Source organism: Protobothrops mucrosquamatus, unplaced genomic scaffold, assembly GCF_001527695.2.
Source record: "Protobothrops mucrosquamatus isolate PMUCROS unplaced genomic scaffold, P.Mucros_1.0 scaffold_88, whole genome shotgun sequence".
In the NCBI taxonomy this organism is placed as follows: Eukaryota; Metazoa; Chordata; class Lepidosauria; order Squamata; family Viperidae; genus Protobothrops; species Protobothrops mucrosquamatus.
The window spans coordinates 1,026,195-1,047,454 of record NW_015386164.1 but is presented as its reverse complement, the minus strand read 5'-3'; the positions used below and the strand labels follow the sequence as shown (position 1 = coordinate 1,047,454).

At 38.9% G+C, this 21,260-nt stretch overlaps 1 protein-coding gene across 1 annotated transcript in view; it reads right to left on the bottom strand.

Annotated features, from left to right (window-relative positions):
• Window positions 1-21,260, bottom strand: part of SH3RF1 (SH3 domain containing ring finger 1) — a gene marked incomplete at its 3' end in the record, with an annotated part of 67,341 nt that overhangs the window by 43,656 nt on the left and 2,425 nt on the right. The window contains exon 2 of the mRNA XM_015814418.1: window positions 18,383-18,850. Coding sequence (XP_015669904.1) covers window positions 18,383-18,763 — 381 coding nt within the window. The remainder of the gene's footprint in view (window positions 1-18,382; window positions 18,851-21,260) is intronic.

The window sequence follows — 21,260 nt, the reverse complement described above, 5'->3', positions numbered from 1 at the left end:
ATGCGATAACCCAGGTAGTCTATTTTTTCCTCGTGGAATTCGCATTTCAATAATTTGGCATATAGGTGGGCTGCTTGCAGTTTCTTTAAAACCGCTCTGACTAGGTTGACATGTTCCTCTTTGGATTCGGTGAAGGATGTCATCTAAGTAAACCAGGACCCCCTTAAATAGGTGCTGCCTTAGTACCTCATTGATTAATTGCATAAACACTGCAGGGGGCCCTTGTAGTCCAAATGGCAAAACTTTGAATTGGTAACATCCCATTGGGCAATTAAATGCGGTTTTCCATTCATCCCCTTCCTTAATTCTAATGCGGTAATACGCTTCCCTTAGGTCCAATTTAGTGAAACTTCTCCCTTTCGAGAGTTAACATCTTCTTCATGAGGGGTAGGGGGTATAGGTTACTTTCACTGATTGCATTCAATAGGTGGTAGTCCACGCACAAGCGTAAAGTGCCGTCCTTCTTCTCTCTAAAGAGGACTGGGGCAGCCACTTTAGGCTTGGCAGGTTCGATGAATCCCCTTTCTAGGTTTTTATTTATGAATCTTTCCATTTCCTCCTTCTCCTTAGGGCTCATGGAGTATAGTCTGGGCTTCAGGAGTTTTGCCCCGGGCTAGAATTCTATGGTGCAATCCGTGGGTCGGTGAGGGGGAAGCTCATCCGCCCTATCCTCACTGAAAACTTCAGCAAGATCTCGGTATTCCTCTGATATTTCTGGTAGCCCCTTTTCTTCTCCCATGGATGCTTTTTCTGTTATTAATTTTGGTAGGTCCCCTTGGGGTTTTAAGTCCATAGGGTACCCCTTCGGGAAATTTATTTCTGCCGTCCTCCAATTTTACCAGGGCTTCCATTTCTTTAACCATTCCAGCCCTAGGATCACTGGACATTCCATGCCTGGGGTCACTACAAACGTTATGTCTTCCTCATGGTTTCCCAGGGATAGGTGGACTGGTAAAGTTGCTAGGGTAGCTGGCAATCCCCCTGCTATGGACCCATCTAACTGGCCAAATGAGATTGGTTGTTTTAGCTCCTCGACAGAATGCCCAAATTCCCCACTAGCATCAGGCTATTGAGGTGGCAGGTGCAGCCAGAGTCTATTAAGGCTTTCACTTTGATAGCTTCAGTCATGGAGGGAGCTAATATAGTCACTGTCTTGAGGATGGGTGTGACGGGTCCACTTACCAGGGGTTCGCCCTCTGAGCTGTCGTCTGAGGTGTCCACCAGCCCTGCGGTGTAGGCTGGAGTTCCCTCCCCACGTTGGGCAGAGCTTGGGGACTCCACAGCCTCTATGGCTCTCATGGCAGGTTCTTTTGGCTTGGCTGGGGACTTCCCAGATTTCCTGGTCGGTGATCGGTCTGGGTTGTGCTGCGGGGCTTTCGAGCAGCATTCTACAGCCCGATGCCGCTCTCTCCCACATTTGAAGCAGCCCATTGGCTTCTTGGCAATAGCCGGTGGCTTCGCTGGCTCACGCGTTGGCTCATGGTTTTCCTCGGCAGTGCCTCTTCAGTAGGTCTATCTCTGCTTCCTCTGCCAGGACGTACCATTCGTCGAGTTGGTGGGGGTCCCCCCGAGGCAGGCAAGCGTCATACAGGTCGTAATTTAGGCCGTCTTTGAAATGGCTAAGGAGGATGTCTTCCGGCCAGTTCAGTTTGCTGGCAATGGCCCGGAATTCTTGCGTATATTCGGCTACCGGGCGTCTGCCTTGCCTCATCATTTTGATTCTTTCGCGGGCTTTGCAATCAGCCAGGGGGTCCTCAAACCGCTTTCTCAGAGAGGACATGACACGGTTGAAATCATTCAGCTCTGGGGCATCAGAATCGTGCAAATTCACCACCCAATCTGCGGCCGGCCCATCCAGAGCAGATTGCACAATCCAGATACGGGCTTTGTTGCTAGGGATGTGCCACCCGTATTCCTCCATGTAGCTGAGGACATGGGTTAGGGAAAACCCCAAGCATGTCGGTTACCCCTTGAATTTCACGTCCAGCGGCGGGAGTTTTTGAATGGATCGGTGCCTTCGCCGTCGGTGGTATTGTCTTCCATCCGGATCGCCATATGCAGGTCAGCGGGGAGTGGGGTTTGCTGAAATGGTCGCTACTGGATCAGCGGACGTCTCTGGGAATACAGGTTCCAATTCCCCCTCAATGTCTTTCCAGCTGCAGCTCCAGGTGCTGGTGCGGCCGCGGGATTCAGAATTCTCCTCCCCTTGAGAGCCGAGGGTTCTTTTCATCAGGTCGATAGCTTTCTCTAGGATCCAGTTCGAGTGCTGTGCCCAACTTCCTTCCTCTTCGTTAACATGCAGGGATTTCTCCATCTTCTGCTTCCATTCTGGTTGGTGGGGGCCCCGTCTCAGGGTCACCTGTCTTGATTTCTTTTCCCACTTGCCTTTCTTTCCAACGCCCACTGACCACCGAGGTTTGTGGTTACGCGTCTCTACCACCTCTTCTCCTGAGGATTATGACATTTCAGATCCCGACAGCTGGCAGGTTTTTGGTCGGGGGGGAAGGCTCCCTCTCTGTGGGGGTTTCTCCCTTCCTTGCCTCGTCATCTGACACTGTATTTTTTGCAAAGTCCCCCAGCAAGTTTCTTTCTTCCAGGTTGACTATTACTGCAGATCCTGTCTAATGTAAGGACCCACTTCAATCCACATCTTAAGAAAGCAGAACTCTTGGAAACAGTTTCTTCCAACAGGAACTTTTATTAAGACAAATTGATAGCAGGCATGATAGACAGATCTGAGGAATTCCCTTACAATTTGATGTTTTAAAGTCTCCCTAAGCAGCCCCCCTTGCAGTTCTTCCGGGCGATTCAGACCGGCAGATTTCTAGGTGTTAAATCCAGAAAAAATAACATCAATCCGGCTCCGTTGAGCACTATCATTCAACATCTCCTCACACAGATCCCGAAGGCTGCATCTTGCCCCCCACCCTTCTCTTGCTGGCCAGTAAGGAGGAGAAGTTCAGAGGGGCATAGGATGAAAGGCAAATGGTTATATTGTGATGATTAGCAGACCCGAAGCGAATCAACAAAAGGTTACTTTGTAGTGAATGGAGGAAGTGAAAGTAATAAAACCCCCATGCATACCCCCTCCCCCTTAGTAGTATGACAGGATCCAGGAGAGAGTAAGAATTGGTTTTATATCAGAGAAGATAGATAGAAAGGAAATATAACTGGATTCTGACAGTGGGCCTTTGTTTCTCACACTCGTTATAACATTTTCTTTTTTGAATATTATGAAGTAATATGCAAAAGTAGCAATTTTAAACTACATAAAGCTGTTAAAAACCACATAAATGCAGCATAATAAATTTATTTCCTTTGTAAAAAAACATTAAAAATATTTTAGAGTACTTATGTACTTCAATAAAATGCAATTGAATTAGCAGTGTTCATGACTGTAATTGGAAAATGCAAAACAAAAAAACAAAAAACCTTGAGTCAGAACTTACTTCATACAAAGAGAATACATTTCCAAGAATTAAAATGACAGTATTTCCTAGGTAGAAATAAGTTTGTTTTGCAATCTACTACTGTAAAAAGTTCAAGCTATGCAAACTTTGAGAATACAAGTTACTAAGTTGCTGTACATTGTGATTCCAGAAAATACATTCTATTCTTCTGTTTTATCAATCTCAGATAACATTCTTCTGAAGAATTTAGCTTAGCAATATGATCCTAAATATGGTGTTATTACAATCTTATTTACTAAAAAATCCAACTGACTTCAATAAGGCTCGTTCATTAGTAACTGCTTTTAGAACTTCAAAATGAATGCAGTGGTAATAATTAGTGGAGCACTTTTAAAAACCATGTCAATGGTTGATGTGTTAATCTCTTCAAAATAACAATTATAAATTGTTTTCTCCAGCTTTTCAGTGGCTTAGAAAAACAAAGAAATACAAAAGAATCCTTTAATATAAAGAAAGGAACATGTCTTCTGCCAGCCACAGTTCAAATTAAGCCCTCAGGCTTTAAAACACAAAAGGTTTTCGTGACAAACATGCTGCTTATGTATTATCCAAAACACTGAGGAAAATACTATTTTAGTCTGCAATCTACAAACCCACTCATATAGAATAGTTTATTTTAAACTAATCTTGTAGAATAATAGTGTCAAGCTATGAACCTTACTATCTTTAGGACCACCGTAGTGCCGCTAGCTTGTCAACAGTTACGGGGGAGGGAAAGGAAGAGTTTGGGATTCACAGGTGCTCCCTATCAGCATGAGAGCCAAAACAGTTGAGCAAATGTTTTGACGACCAAAGTTTCTTCTCATAACAATTGCTGGAAGATTTATTGCACAATGTGACATGAACTGTCAGAGAGAAGAGGGAAAGTTTTACTCCTTTAATTATCTGTTTCCTTTCATTCTATCTTGTTGGATTGATTATGCCTAATAAAGTTAACATTGGAGTTCATCATGTCTCTGCTGTTTTGCTTGGTTAGGCTTTTCAGCTGGAATATAACAACAACAACAATAATAATAATAATGTTGGAAGGGACCTTGGAGGTCATCAGGTCCAACCCCCTGCTCAGGCAGGAAACCCTATACCATTTCAGACAAATGGCCGTCCAGTCTCTTCTTAAAAACTTCCAGTGTTGGAGCATTCACCACCTCTGGAGGCAAGTTGTTCCACTGGTTAATTGTTCTAACTGTCAGGAAGTTTCTCCTTAGTTCTAGGTTGATTCTCTCCTTGATTAGTTTCCATCCGTTGCTTCTTGTCCTGCCTTCAGGCGCCTTGGAAAATAGCTTCACTCCCTCTTCTTTGTGGCAGCCCCTGAGATACTGGAACACTGCTATCATGTCCCCCCTCGTCCTTCTCTTCATTAAACTAGACATACCCTTACCAAGGCATTTTAAAGTGGTATTAATACTTCACGTGATCTTGAAGTATTATTGTGTTGGCCTTTTTGGCAACTGCAGCACACTGCTGGCTCATATTTAAGTGATTGTCCACTAGGACTCCGAGGTCCCTCTCACAGTTACTACTATTGAGCAAGGTACCCCCTACCTCTCCAAAATTTCCTAAATTGAGGAATCCTGAGCCTCTACACCCTTCTGGAGGCCTCCAGAGAAGATGCCTGAAATGGACAGGCCGTCTGGAGCCAGGTCGGGATCGATCAGCGGGACTCCAGCTGGTGCCGAAAGCAGCTTCGTAACCCCACCAGCCTCAACACGCCCCAATGAGCAAGTTGAACGTCGGTAGCCCTAGAATGGATGGGTGGCATAGTGGTGTTCAACTGGCCTGAGTTGGAAAAGTGGTGAGAGGAATTACGGAGAGCTGCTGAAGCCAAATTCTCCCACTGCTGGAGTGGTGGGAGCGAGGAACCTCAGATGGACAGACCCCAAGGAGCTTGCCAAGATGTGGCAGCCATTCAGTGGAGCAACTGAGGCAAAAGTTTAGCAGCTTAGAGGTTCATGTAGGAGAGCCAGTCCCACAGCTGGATCCTTGGCCCCAAAGGAATTTGGCCCCGCTCCTGGTATCAGTACCAGCCCCTTCACCCCAGCACTCACCAGGAGTAGCAGCCGTGGTGGCTGGGAGAGTTGTTAGCCCACAGCCAGGGCCATCTCCCCAGCTCGGTCCCAATCTGGGACAAAGAGACACAGTCTGCCACCAGAGCCTGCTCCGCAACCTGGGAGGGCAGATTGGCGACCGCTACTGGGACCCAGGTATGGCGTTCGCCTGTGGATGTACCCATATGGCCAGCACCAAGACCACTTCCGCCCCCACTGCTGAGGGCAACATTTAACGGAAACCTCGAGAAACTGGCGTTCTTCCTCAATCAAGTCTGGACTCACCTTGACCAGTATGCAGAAGATTACCCTGACGACAAGGCCCAAGTGGATATCATAGTGGCCAACCTCGAAGGGGAGGTGGTGGAGTGGGTGACAATTCTCCATGACAAAGGTGCCCCTGAACTGGCAGACCCAGACGCATTTCTCTGTCGCCTCAGAGACTGATTTGGGGACCCTGCACAGACCCAAAGGGTGGAGGTATAGTTTTGGAAGGTCAAGCAGGGGAGTAGACCTGTGACCGAATACATTAGAGACTTCAGGAGGATCATGGGGAGGCTGAGGCATTGGCCAGAGCAGCTCTTGACCCAATACTTCCGAGAGGGGCTGAGCCACGATCTATTTCAAATGTGCCTGGCCGGAGAGATCCCAAATTGGCTTAGTGACTGGTACAAGCTAGTCACCACCGTAGAGTTAGACCTGGCGGTGTACAAGGACCGTGGGAGCTTCGGACCATGATCAAAGAAGAGCCAGGAGAGGCGTGCGTTAGGGAGAAAACAGCCAGCAGCAGGGTTCCCAGGTCCTGCAGGACTGTCCAACCATGCTCCCATCATGTGCTTTCGCTGTGGCCAAGAGAGATACTGGGCAGCGATGTGCCTGGCACCGACCCCTTGGATGGCTTCCGCGGCACCGATCCCCTTGAAGCCAAAGAAGTCACCAAAGAAGGGGAAGAAAAAGTCATGAGCAGCAACCAGGTCATTGAAGTATCCCCTCCAGAGTGCGAAGGGGATAGAACTCCAACCAAAGAGGAGCCACCGATGACCCTTTATGACAGCGAGAGCGAGGGAGAAGATGACCCGATGGTGAGTGGACCTATCAATCATCTTGAAGTTAGGGTAGACATCAAGGCATCCTGCTCAATGGCGAGTGGGATAGTTATGGCACTCATAGGTTCTGCCTGCTCCCGTTGCCTAATTAGTCAAGCCACAGAGGCTAGGACTACATGAGAGGAAACTCAAGAAACCTGTGAAGTTTGAACAGGTTAATGGTACGTTGATAGGAAGCAAGGCCGCTTCTCATCTGATGGAGCTGGTAAAGTTAGAGTTGGGAGACCACCAAGATATTATTTGTTTTATGGTCGCCCCAAAGATGGCAGAAGATATAATCCTGGGCCTGGCTTGGTTAGCCAAGTGGGGGCCCTGGATCTATTGGGAGAAAACCTCAAAGCATATGATTATGAGGAAGCAGGCCCCGAGCCCCCCTGACAAAAAAAGGAGCAGCCCAAGAAGGTAGGGGGGTGAGAAAGACCCCTAAGCACAGCAAGGGAGTTTCGGAGGAGGAACAGCAATCCGTCCCAAGGGAGTACCGAGACCTCATGAAAGCATTCAGTGAGAAGAAGTGCAATGTCCTACCCCCTCACCGTCCCACAGACTGTGCTACTGAAATCCTGCCTGGTTGGGCTTTTCAGCCAGAATATGACAATATGACCTTGGAAAGCTTCTAGTCTAACTTCTAGTTCATTTAAGTCAAACCGTGTTTCAGTCGAAACATACACCTTACAACTTCAACAAAGTAGGCATTATTATTCTGAAGTGCCAGTTACAGGTTTTTTTATCTACTGTGTAGTCTAACTTTTATTATTTAAGATGGATATCTCTATAAATACCTGCACTTAATCAATTCACTTCAATTAATTTAATTAAATAAATAGGAAACTAATATGCTGCAAAGCAAAACAACAGCCTCAACATGGTATTTATTTCTAGTAATTTCTGAGTGACAAATATACCCAAGAAATGTTCACAAGAAATAAAGATTATAAATAATTATAGGCTAGTACCTTGTTTTTAAATGTGCTAACCTGCTCAGAAAAATGCAGAGTAAACTAAGGGATAGTGGAATGCAACCACATGACATTCTTTATAATAAATAGGAGTCTAGCAAGTCACCATACCTCCTATTGCAGCCTTTTTGTGATAGAGCAATAATATATTCTCAAATTCAAAATTTGCCTACCAACCTAAACAGACTCCTTTTCCAAATCAACTGTAAATAATATTAACAAACACATAAACATAATTGGGAAAAATATCTTAGTCTAAAATAGGAATATTTTCTTTTGCAGAAGCTTTCAGTATACAGAATTGAATCTAGATATTTATTTGCAGGCATGTAGACATTTAAGACATATTTAAATCTCACTCATGTCAATGGCTGCAATCTAAGCATAATTAAATCTGGATTTAATCCATAATCTTCCTGAATCATATTCTATCATATAACTGAATTTAACATTACTTTTGGTTTCTACAAGACAGAAATATCTAATAGGGATCTAATAGGTTATGGTTTTAGTATAAACATCACTCCCTACCTGTACCTGCAGACTGGGTAATATCAGAGGATGAAATTTAATGAAAGAAAGTCTAAACCCCCAAAAAATCATGTTTTGGATGCAGAGGAATATATAGAATCAATTTTCCATTTTCCCTCATGGAAAGAGGTAGTGTACTTTTTCATCCACTGAAGAAAATGCATGGCAAACAAACTGTGAGAAGCTGTTTCATATTTCCTGGTTCAGTAGGTAAGGATCAGTTTCTGAATTAACATGCATTTCAAGAATGAAACTTTGGCAGCTATGTGCCTCTTCATTTCAACTTCCCATTAGAGTAAGGGGGGGAAGAGATGCTTTAGAATGGGTTAGATAGAGAAACGAAACCTCTACGAGTCCACTGAAGACCGTGAGAGCCTGATACTTTCCCAAGGACACTGCAGCAGGTGTGGACAGGAAGCAGACGGTTCCCATAACAAAATAAAATTCTTTACATGGACTACACGAAAGAGTAGGGGTTTGGCTGGAGAAATTATTGTTTAATTCTATGAAATGATGTTTATTCAATAAACAGTAAGATTTTCGAAAACAGAATGAACCTGTAGTTTTATTTGGATTCTCCAGCTGGATATTGACAATGCATTTACTTCATCATGTTCCGTATTTTATAAAAAAATATTGGATAACTCCAAATTATTATATAATCATTGGAATATGTCACAAAATTATACACCCAAACAATAATGCAAACAACATAATTCTACCTATGTTTGCTCATCCATAAATTCTATTATTTTCAGTAGAACTTACTACCTAGAACATCTGTTTAGGATTACAATCAAATTACTCCAAAACCATTCCAGTTTTGACATTGCGTCAAGACAGACGCAGGGAAGCAAGGCTCTGTGCCTGATTTCTTCCTCTGTGCCTGATTTCTTCCTCTGTGCCGAAAAGGGCCTGAAGTCGCCCCGGAGAGGCAACAGATGATGAGGGAACCCTTGTAGATCATGGGGGAGACGGCAGTCGACCTGCTTGATGCAAGGAACCCTCAGAACCAACAGGAGAAATTTCTTTTTCACCCCCTCTCCCAGAATAAAAGCGGGAGAGAGAGAGAGAGAGAGAGACAGACAGACAGACAGACAGACAGACAGACAGACAGACAGACAGACAGACAGACAGACAGAGACACACAGAGAGAGTGTGTGTGTTATAATACTCTTAAACATTTTTTTACCTTTCCTGGAGAGTATCGGAGCAAAGTTTTTTGTTTTTTTTTAAATCCTGACTGGAAAGTTACAAAATCAACACCTAATGACATCTAGTGGTAAAAGAAAAGAACTACACCAGGTTTTGTTTATATACTTTGTCTATATATTTTGTCTGGAGTGAGGGATACAGATTACAGACTGAATCCGTTGATGTCCCTGAACTTCATAGCCTTGTAGATTGCAACTGGAAAAAGAAAAAAAATTCTTGGGCTGTTTTTTCTGCAGGATGGATTACAACTAAAATTACAGACTATTTTAAAGCCATCTGGCTTCTTTGGATTACAAATACTGTACTTCCACAAACCAATCAGACACAGAGTGAATAGTAAGGAATTACCATTTTGGATTATAACTTTGGCAGATTGGCAACTCTGGACTTTGGGACAATTATTTTTCTTTTTTTCTCATTGTTTGGGGAACCTATTGGATTATAAACTCTTTATATTAGAACTATTTATGGACAATGGAAGTATAAATATTGGTGACTTCCCTTGAAGAAGGCCCTATGGATTACCAACTTTGAATAGTAGGACCTTGTGGATTATAAATTCTGACTGAGTGATAAATTTGGATTTTGGACAATTGTTCCAGAAGTGAGTCTTATAAATAGAAATGGATTACAATTTTTTTTTCTTTATATCTTGATCTCTCTTTTTTTCTCAGGGAGCCTACTGGATTACAGAGACTAGATAAGAACTATAAGAGTTACGTAAAAGATACATTGTGGTATTGAATATAAGATTAATGGTTTGGTTTAAGGCGGGCATTGGGGAAAAGTATTAGAGCTGATAAAAGTTTTTGGGGGTGCAAACAAAATGAATGTTCCAAATTTAACTAAAACTGGTAAGAAAACACTCTCAGCCCCGTCCTCCGCCTCTGCACGCCCTGTGTATCAGAGATCAATCAAATCAATGCTTCAACAAGAAAAATCTAATAGCTTTCAGAAGGAGATGCAAGCGATACTACAAGCAATCCAAGAGGCAATTTCCTCGCACAAAGAAGATACAAGGAAAAATCATGAAGAGACAAAAGATAACTTTGATAAAATGAATCAAGAAATTCATAATATAAACTCTCAATTAGAAAGCTTTAGACAGATGGTTACAAAGAATGAACAAAGAATTCAGAAAATAGAAGACAAGTCAGTAGAGACTGATCAAAAGATAGAAGAAATAAAAGATGAAAACCAGAGGCTGATGCAGGCAAATGGAGAATTGGAAGATTCAATGGCAGTTTGAGAAATGGAAAAGCATCTTACTTCTTAAGATTTCAAAACATAACGGAGGATAAAGAAGCGGACCTTGCGGACTTGATGACGGAGCTATTGGCTGAAGCACTGGAAATTGGGAAACAGGAAATGGAAGGAGAGATAGATCAGATATTTTGAGTCAATTCAAGCTATGCGAGGAGAAACAAAGTCCCCAGAGAAGTACATGTCAGATTTGTTAAAATATCTATAAAAGATGAGATATTGAGAAGAGCAAAAGATGATCCTCTGCATTATAAAGAAAAAGAAATTGTAGTGTTGAAGCAGATCCCCAGGAGAATAAGAGATTCACGAAGAGAGTATCAATTCCTGACCAGAAAATTAATTGAAAAAGGAGTGAATTTTAGATGGCTGATTCTGGAAGGGATTTTAATTAATTGGGACATGAAAAAATATAGATTGGACACTGCACTTAAGGCAATGGAATTTTATGAGAGATACAAAGCATTCTTGGAAGGGGAAAGTTCAGAATTTCATGCAGAGAGAGAAACAAAGAAACGGGAAGAGGCAGTAATAGAGCAGCCAAACCAAGGGAAGAGGAAAAAACAGAAAACACAAATACAGAAGAAGGGGCAAAAGAAAGAGAACAGAGACAAATAAAACAACTAGAAGAATAAAAGCTAAATATAACTGAAGGAGATGGAGCAGGAAAATGGGATTTTCTCAATTAATATAAACAGACTGAACTCCCCCGCCAAAAGAAAATGTTTACATGATTACAAAAATTAAAAATGGACATAATTTGTCTCCAAGAAACACATATTAAGAGACAACACTATAAACTGTTGGAACAACCAAAAATTGGCAAAGGGCAAAACAAAATTTCTTTGCAAATGCTAACAAACCGGATAGGTTAGCATACAAATTGAAAAAAGAGAGAAAAAATTGAAAATAAACTGCAAGACTCAAAAGGTGATTTACAGTTCCAAAATGACATAATTAAAAAATAATTATGAGACACTTTATGACACAGAAGAAACTTCTCAAGAAAAAATAAAGCAATATATAAAAAAGCTGAGTTACCAAAAAATCCAGAGAACATACAAAACATGCTAAATTAAAAAATATCAATGATAGAGGTAATAGAGGCTATAAAAAGGCAAAAAAATGATAAGACTCCAGGTCCAGATGGGCTATCTGCAGAATTTTATAAATGTCTACAAGATACATTAAGCCCACTAATGAAAGAACTGTGTAATGAAGAACTCTTAGCAGCTAAAATACCAAAAACGTGGATAGAAGCCAACATTACTTTAATATCTAAAGAAGATTCAGATTTGACGCAGATAAAGAATTATAGACCAATATCTCTACTAAATGTGGACTATAAAATTTTTGCTTCAATAATAGCAGAAAATTAAAGAAATTTTTGATTGAATTTATACATACAGACCAAAATGGATTTTTACAAATAAAAAATAACTTAAGAATGATCTTAAATATTTTGGAATATTATGAAATGCATCCAGGGAAGCAGATGGCGCTAATATTCCTAGATGCACAGAAGGCTTTTGATAACGTAAATTGGCAATTTATGATTCAACAATTAAATAAAATGGATTTTGGAGAAAACGTTATAAATATAACTAAAACAATTTATCATAGACAAACAGCTAAAGTAATCGTAAATGGAGACTTTACAGAAAACTTTAATAGCAAAAAAGGCATAAGACAAGGATGTCCATTATCTCCATTATATTTATATTACACTGGAAGTACTGAATAGAAATACTAGGCAAGACTCAGAAATTAAAGGATTGGAGATAAAAGATGAAAAATATAAACTATAAGCATTTGCAGATGACTTGGTCTTTGTATTAGAGGAACCGCTTAAGACAAGCCTCAAGCTTATGAAAAAGATAGAAGAATTTGGAGAAGTGGCGGGTCTGAAAATAAATAGAGAAAAGACCAAAGTGATAACTAAAAATCTTATAGATCAGTGTTTCTCAACCTTGACAATTTTAAGGCATGTGGACTTCAACTCCCAGAATTCCACAGCCAGCAATGCTGGCTGTGGAATTCTGGGAGTTGAAGTCCACATGCCTTAAAATTGTCAAGGTTGAGAAACACTGTTATAGATAAACAAAAAAATCAACTGTCAGAAAAAACAGACCTTCAAATAGTTAAGAAAGTCAAATATTTGGGGATATATTTAACAGCAAGATGTGTAATAATAAAAAAGATAACTACGTAAAATTACTAAAACAAATAAAATTAGACTTGGAAAAATGAAAAAAAATCACAACTTTCAATGCCAGGGAGAATAGCAACAGTGAAGATTAATATTTTACCAAAACTACTCTTTTTATTTCAAACAATACCTATAAAACTGTGGAATTTTTTTTGATGAATTGAATACATTGATTTTGAAATTTATTTGGCAAGGGAAAAAAGCTAGAATTAGATTGAATGTTACAAGAAGCTAAAGAAAATGGAGGATTTGGGCTGCCAGATTGAGCCTTTTATCAAGCATCTGTATTAACTTGGTTAAAAGAATGGATAACTCTTAGACATAAAAGATTACTATACCTAAAGGGGCATGACCTACAACTCAGATGGCCTGCCTTCTTATGGTATGGGAAGAATAAAATACACAGGTACTTTCAAAACCACTATATAAGAAATGTGCTGCTTCTAGAATGGGAAAAAGTAAAAGTGAAAATTTATATGAAAATACTTGGATGGCTTTCAACAATGGAAGCGTTTGTTCACCCAAACTTAATTAACTATGAAAAAATTGTGACTTATAAAGATATTTTGAATACTGAAGGGAAACTAAAAACCAGACAAGAACTGGAAGAACAGGGCATTGATCTATCATGGTGGCCACACCTGCAAATTCAAACGAGATATGAAAAAGATGTTAAAACATCTGGATTTTACAAAGAACAGACAGAATTTGATCAGATATTATTGACATCAGATGAAAAATTGATTAAGAAATTGTATAAATATATGTTAAATTTAAAGATGGAAGAGGAACAAGTTAAAGAAACAATGATAATATGGGCAAAAAGCTTTGGGCATAACATAGAGTTAGACAACTGGCAAAGCTTTTGGGAAAGAAATTCTAAAATAACAAAGGCGGCAGCTTACAAAGAAAACCTATATAAAATGTTTTACTGATGGCACTTAACACCTGTGAGGTTAGTGAAAATATTTAAAAATATGTCTAGTAATTGTTGGAAATGTAGACAAAAAACAGGCACATATTATCATCTTTGGTGGACATGCCCTAAAGCCAAAAGATTTTGGTCAAGAATACATGGTTAGAGAAAATGACTAAAAAACACATAGATTTTAAGCCAGAATTATTTTCGTTAGGTATAATTGTAGGAAATTATGAGAAGGAATATGTATACTTAATGTTACATGTGTTAACTGCAGCGAGAATTGTATTTGCTCAACATTGGAAAGATGAAGAATTACCAGCTGAGGAAGAGATAATTAAGAAAATTTTAGACTGTGCAAAAATGGACAGACTGACACTGAAATGAAAGAGAAAGAAGATTCAGAATACTTTAGAACAGACATGTCAAACTCACGACGTCACGTGACGTCACACAACGTATCGGGACAGTTTTGCTATTGCCGGCAATGGGGTGGGTGCAGCTTCCATGTGACGCGTCCGGCCTGTGGGCTGGCAGTTTGACACCCCTGCTTTAGAATATGGGATACATTTTATCAATGGCTAAAAAAAATGAGGTAGGGAGAAAGGAATTTAACATGTATTAGTAAGCTAAATATTGAAACCCGGACAATAAGTTGCTGATAAAATATTAAGCATTTGTGACCATAAAAAATTAATAAAATATTGAAAAAAATTACTCCAAAACCAATCAATAAAGTAGATACTTACATGTATTTAAAAAATATTGATAAAAACGCAACATAATGTAAGGCAGGGGTGTCAAACTCAATTTCATTGAGGGCCGCATCAGCATTGCGGTTGCCCTTGGGGGGGCGGGTGTGTGTGGCCAGGATGGGTGCGGCCTACTGGGTAGGTGCGGATGGAGTGGGTGTGGCCTACTGGGTGGGCGTGGCCAACTCTACATCATTCGCGTCAAGGGTGCCTGTTGGGGCCTGGGCAGGAGAGGGACAGATCTGAGGGTCTCTGGCAGGAAGGAAAATTGAAAGACAGACAAGATTTACAATGACAAGGTATTGACTTAGCATGATGGCCATCTTTGCAAATTCAAACAAGATATAAAAAAGATGCAAAGACAACGGGATTTTATAAAGAACAGACAGAATTTGATGAAATATTATTAAAAACAGATGAAAATCTGATCAAGAAACTTTACAGATTTCTATTAAACTTGAAGATGGAAGAAGAACAAGTAAAAGAAACAATGATAACATGGGCAAAAAACTTTGGATATTCTATAGATTTGGAAGACTGGCAAAAATTATGGGATAGAAACATCAAATTGACTAAAGCAGCTTCATATAAAGAAAATTTGTATAAAATGTTTTATAGATGGCATATGACACCAGTAAGATTAGCTAAAATGTTTAAAAATACTTTGAATAATTGCTGGAAATGTAAACAAAGGCCAGGTACTTATTACCATATCTGGTGTGTATGCCCTAAAGCGAAAAAGTTCTGGCTTAAGATACATACATGGCTGGAAAAGATGACTAAAATACAGATAGAATTTAAACCAGAACTGTTTTTGTTAGGAATATTAGGAGCTAAGTACGGGAAGGAGAATCAGTATTTAATATTGCATGTATTGACAACAGCGAGAATAGTATTTGCCCAATACTGGAAAAATGAAAACTTACCAACTGAAGAGATCTTAATTAAGAAAATTTTAGAATGTGCAGAAATGGATAGATTAACCTTAGAGATTAAAGAGAAAGATTCAGTTTATTTTAAAACATGGGATAAATTTTATCAATGGTTAGAAAAACGAACTAGTGAGAAATGAATGTGATATGTTACTTTGAATATATATTAGTAAGAAGAATGATATGTATTGACCAACTGATACTATTTATGATTATTGTTTATCATATTCACCACAGCTATTTACTATTATATTAATTAGTATTAACTGAACATAATGTTGTTCCCAATCCTGTCCCAACTCCAACCCCAATCCCGACCCTAACCCTACCCCGAACCTTAATCCCTATCCTGGTCCTATTTCTTCCCCAACCTTATAAAACTCAATAAAAACCTTTATTTAAAAAAAAGTTGCCAAAGCTGAGAAACACTGATTAAATCAACTACTTTTGATTCTTAGAACTGCTTTTTTAAAGCTTATTTTCAATTTTTTTTTGGAAAAAAGAAAAATAACCTCTGTCCTTTGTATGGGCAATGTTGAATGCTTGGCTCAAGAACCTAAATAAATACCTTTGACATGATCTATTATGGAGGACAACTGTTTCTGAAAGGGTCACAACTTAAGATACAAGGCAGGTAAAAAGTAAAAAATACATCTCAATATAATATTCAAAAGAGCATTTCTGAACAAGACATTTATCAGGTATGGCCTGGCACTGGAAGTACATTGTTTAGAGTTTAGGACATTACAATGAAATAAAGGTAGACAAATCTACAAATTACATGTCAGGTGTTTATCTATATTACATTAAATTACAATTCCTATAACCCTGATCCAGTTCATGCTAGTGGGAATTTAAGGGAGTTGTAATCCAACATTTCACATTGCTTACCTCTGTACTATAATATAAAAAGGATCTTACAGCTTTTGAATCTTGGAAGAGTAAGTCCTTTTCTTAGCAACCAGTTGCATCTCTGTGGGGAGCCAATTTCTGCAGGATACAACAGTCTATGTTCTAAGTAAGGTAAAGTTAAGGAACTAAACAAAAAATATTTTAAATACTTGAGTGCTTTTAAGTCTTTGTTCACTCCTTATATTATTTGAACTATTTCTCAGTCTAACTACAATGCATTCTTCAAAACTGATGAAGCACTTAATCACTGCACTGCAAATTCAAACTATACCCAGAGGCAGTGCACATGCAAATATTACTGGATGAGAGGCAAACCTTTTTAAGGAATCTAATCTGACCTGCCACTAAGCAAAAATAAAATTATATAAATCATCTTATGAAATTATATTTTCAATTAATTTCTGGATAAAATTGAAATAAATAACTACTCCGATACATTCAAGGATATGAATTGCCATGAAATTAAGTCAAGCCTCAGTATAAGAATATTGACTATTCATACTGAATGGAACTGAAAACATTTAAGTCCTTAGATGGAACTATACAACTTTAATGGAGTGATTCGGATATACGTTTTTTCTAAATTAAAAGAATAAGTGAATATACATGAAAACCACCTAGCATCCTTTGTTATCCAGAACAAGAAAGAGGCAGAAATTTTGTTGTTCTTGCATTCTAAGTATCTTTCTTCCATGACAGTAAATTTAAAAACTTTATTGGCTGACTGGCTTCCTCAACTGTTCTAGAGAAACACCTGAAATGTCTTTAGCCACCAGAAACTGAAAGGCAGGAATCTGACGAATATAATTTTTGGCTTAGACAATTAAAGCCAAGAAAAAACTGCAGAAAGTTACACATAACTAGTAGCAAGTTATAATATTAAGAACTGAAGTTTTGCATAAACACCATGTGAAAATCATACATTTTAATTTTAATGTTATTTATATGGAAAACATTGGGGTTCGGAAAAAAGTAGTCTCCTGTCTATCAAGTTTAACTCCTAGTGACTTCCCATAATGTTTTGAATTTCCAGTTCATCCTATAACCTTGATATTTCTTGGAGGCTTCCATTTCAGGCCTAAACTTGTTTCGTTTCCAAAATTTAACACATATTTTAAGATGGTAGCCTAAAAAAAAAAAGTGCCCTCTCTCTCACCCATACACAAAGGATTCGCAGGTTCTTACCAAAGCATTTTAACATTCTTTTCATTATTAAGCTGAATTATAGCAGTTACATACAACACTGAGGTCAAAAATTGAAATGCAAAATGTGGAGCTTGCAGTAGCATCTACAGTTCGGCGAGAGAAAGCATATGCTATAGAAACAGGATTTTTAATCAATTACCAGTAAATGTTATTTAGGAAGGAATATATTGTAGGCTTGGAAAAGTCTTTGGTGATAATGTAATCCAGGAATATTAATCTAATCCAGGCAAGTGCGTATTCTGCTGGGGCAAATAATAAGGAATAAACATTATGCAAATGTCACAACTTACCGTAAATACTTGTGTCTAACTTTGGATTGCAAGTACCTAATGGCAGTATCTGCATGATGATATTGTGCATGTTTAATCATTTTGGTATCGTCATGTTTGTTGCAGATGCCATTACCTGTAAGTATTTTGGATTACAGCTTCCAACAGTCGCTGTAACATTGACTGCAAGGTCTACAATGCAAGATGAAACTACAACATCTTTAGGAAATAGTCATCCAATTATTTTTTTTTACTCCTTTCAGCAACATAGTCAAGGAAGTCAATTCCATCAACAAATAGCTAATTCCATTCAAAATACTTTCTAAAGTTTAACCAAAATGTGTTTCATTCAATTTTTACTTCTAGATTCTGCCTCTGCTTTCAGAAGCAACAAAGAACTAGCGCAGTCAATGCTCCATGTGACCCCATATATTTAAAGTTATTATGTTTAATTTTCTTTCCATTAAGCTAAAGTAGTTGAATTTTATAGATAAGCCATCTGAATGAACATCATTACACCATAATTCTACTTTCCTTGGATTGTCAAACATCCCCAAAGAATATGATTCCATTTACATTTTTAGCATATTGGTCACTTACCCTAACAGGTGGACTTCGTGCCTGTACTCTCTGTTGCTGGACATTTTGAGAATTATGTAGGTCTTTTTGAATGTAATTAGCAACAGTGCTAGTTTGGGCTCTTAATAAATTTGTGCATGTCATTAAATTAGTTGATTTCTGAGGCCTTTGTTTGATGCCATCTAGTAGTCGAACAAGCAAAATATTACTAGGAAGTTCATCAACATTGCAGTCTACTAACGTCCTACATTCAGGACAACGAAGCTCACTGCGTGAGTTCACAATGCCCAAGAGACATCTTTTACAAAATGTATGTTGACAAGGCAAGACTTTTGCAGAAGCATCCAGACGTTCTAAACAGACAGGACACTCCAACAGATCCAATAAGACTGACTCATCCATTTTATTTAGTTAACTGAGAAATAATTCCTATTTTTTCTGAACTCGTTAAGCAATTCATGTTATATCCATGCCTCTTCACTCTTCTTTCTGAAAATTTTAAAAGGGAAAAAGAACATTAATACAAAAGAAAATGGAGAATGGCATTTCAACAAAAGCAAAAATGTTGTTTCTTTTGAGACAGCCTAACAAATCAATAACTTTAAAAACAAAACTTTTTATAAGCAAAAATCCTTTAAAAGTATTCTCGTCTAAAATCCAGGTTTCATTGCTTTAATATTTACCTGGTGACATGATATATTTGGGGAATACATTTTCATAATAGTTTTTTATATCAACTTGGAAGGAAGTGTGTAGTGGGGTGCCCCAGGGCTCTGTTCTGGACCCAATACTCTTCAATATCTTCATCAATGATTTGGATGAGGGAACAGATGGGGAACTCATCAAATTTGCAGATGACACCAAGCTGGCAGGAATAGCCAACAATCCAGAAGATAGGCTTAAGATACAGAAGTATCTTGACAGATGTGAACATTGGGCGCTATCTAACAAAATGAAATTCAATGGTGAAAAAAGTAAGGTTCTACATTTAGGCAAGAAAAACCAAATGCACAGGTACAGTATAGGTGGTACTTTGCTCAGTAATAGTAACTGTGTGAGGGATCTTGAAGTCCTAGTGGACAATCACTTAAATATGAGACAGCAGTGTGCTGCAGCTGCCAAAAAAGTCAACACAGTGCTTAACAGAGGGATAAAATCAACATCATGTGAAGTATTAATACCACTTTATAACGCCTTGGTAAGGCCACACTTGGAATACTGCATCCAGTATTGGTCACCACAATGTAAAAACGGTTGCTGGAATTATGTCTAGTTTAATGAAGAGAAGGACTAGAGGTGACATGATAGCAGTGTTCCACTATCTCAGGGGTTGCCACAAAGAAGAGGGAGTCAAGCTATTCTCAAAAGTACCTGAAAGCAAGACAAGAAGCAACGGATGGAAACTAATCAAAGAGAGAAGCAATCTAGAACTGAGGAGAAATTTCCTGACAGTTAGAACAATTAATCAGTGGAACAACCTGCCTCCAGAAGTTGTGAATGCTCCAACACTGGAAGTTTTTAAGCAGAGACTGGACAACCATTTAACTGAAATGGTATAGGGTTTCCTGCCTAAGCGGGGGGGTTGGACTAGAAGACCTCCAAGGTCCTTTCCAACTCTATTATTATTATTATTATTATTATTATTATTATTATTATTATTATTATTATTATTATTATTATTATTATTANAGTTGTGAATGCTCCAACACTGGAAGTTTTTAAGCAGAGACTGGACAACCATTTAACTGAAATGGTATAGGGTTTCCTGCCTAAGCGGGGGGGTTGGACTAGAAGACCTCCAAGGTCCTTTCCAACTCTATTATTATTATTATTATTATTATTATTATTATTATTATTATTATTATTATTATTATTATTATTATTATTATTATTATTAATAATCTTTCTCTACAGCTTCTATAAAGACAAAATCTTGCACACTAGCGATGTAAAAGGACAAATCTTATTAATACCTCCTTAACTGAAATAGCATCAAAAAGGATTGTTATGCGAGCTTCCTGTGGCGAGGCGCCGCCGGAGGAGGCTTTTTCCTGAGCCTCCAGCCCGGGACTGCGTCAAAGCCGTCAAAACAGCGTGGATCAGCTGTTTTGCGGCTCGGAACTTTCTCCCCGGGCGAAGGGGAGAAAGTGAGTTTGGCTGGGATAGGGGTTGAGTTCCCTAATCCCCCCAGGAGCGTTTCTGGGGGGGTTTAGGTGAGAACTCCCCCGGAGTCCTAGCCTCTTCTCCGCAGCTCGGTGTGCTTTCGTTCCTTGGAGCGAAGCCAGACGTCGCTGCCACTGCTGTTACAATGTAGTTGCTTGTGAGTAACTTTTGAAACAGACGGAATCTGACAGGGGATCTTTATTTTAGTTAAAAAGTGACTTTAACTCGAAGATTTATTGGGATTTTATTGCCTGCTATAAATGAAAGTGACAAGAAAATGGCCGCGGAAGCATTCCTTTCTTCTTAACAAAAGGAAAACTTTCACTTTCTTTCCGGGTGTGGATTTTAATGGATTTTAATTTTTTTTTTCAATTTAAAATCAAGTTTTTTTAAGTTTATATTTGCTGTGACTTTTAAAAGAAAAGAAAAATACTTTGGCAAAATGGCTTCAAAACGTACTGTTCCTGCGTTGTCTAAAACAGCTATTTCTTCTCCTGTGGTGCAAACTCAACAACAAAAACCTAGATCTCCCCCACAAACACCTCCTCCCTCCATTACACTTAAAGATTTACAAGAGGCTCTAGCCAAGTCCTCACTGCAGACTTTGAAACAAACAGAAGAACTTTTGGATAAGAAAAATCAGGAACTTTGTGAAAATTTATCACAAATTTTTCAAGGACTTGTCACTCACATTGATCGAGTAGAGGGACGAGTGGACGAGTTAGTGGAGAAAGTG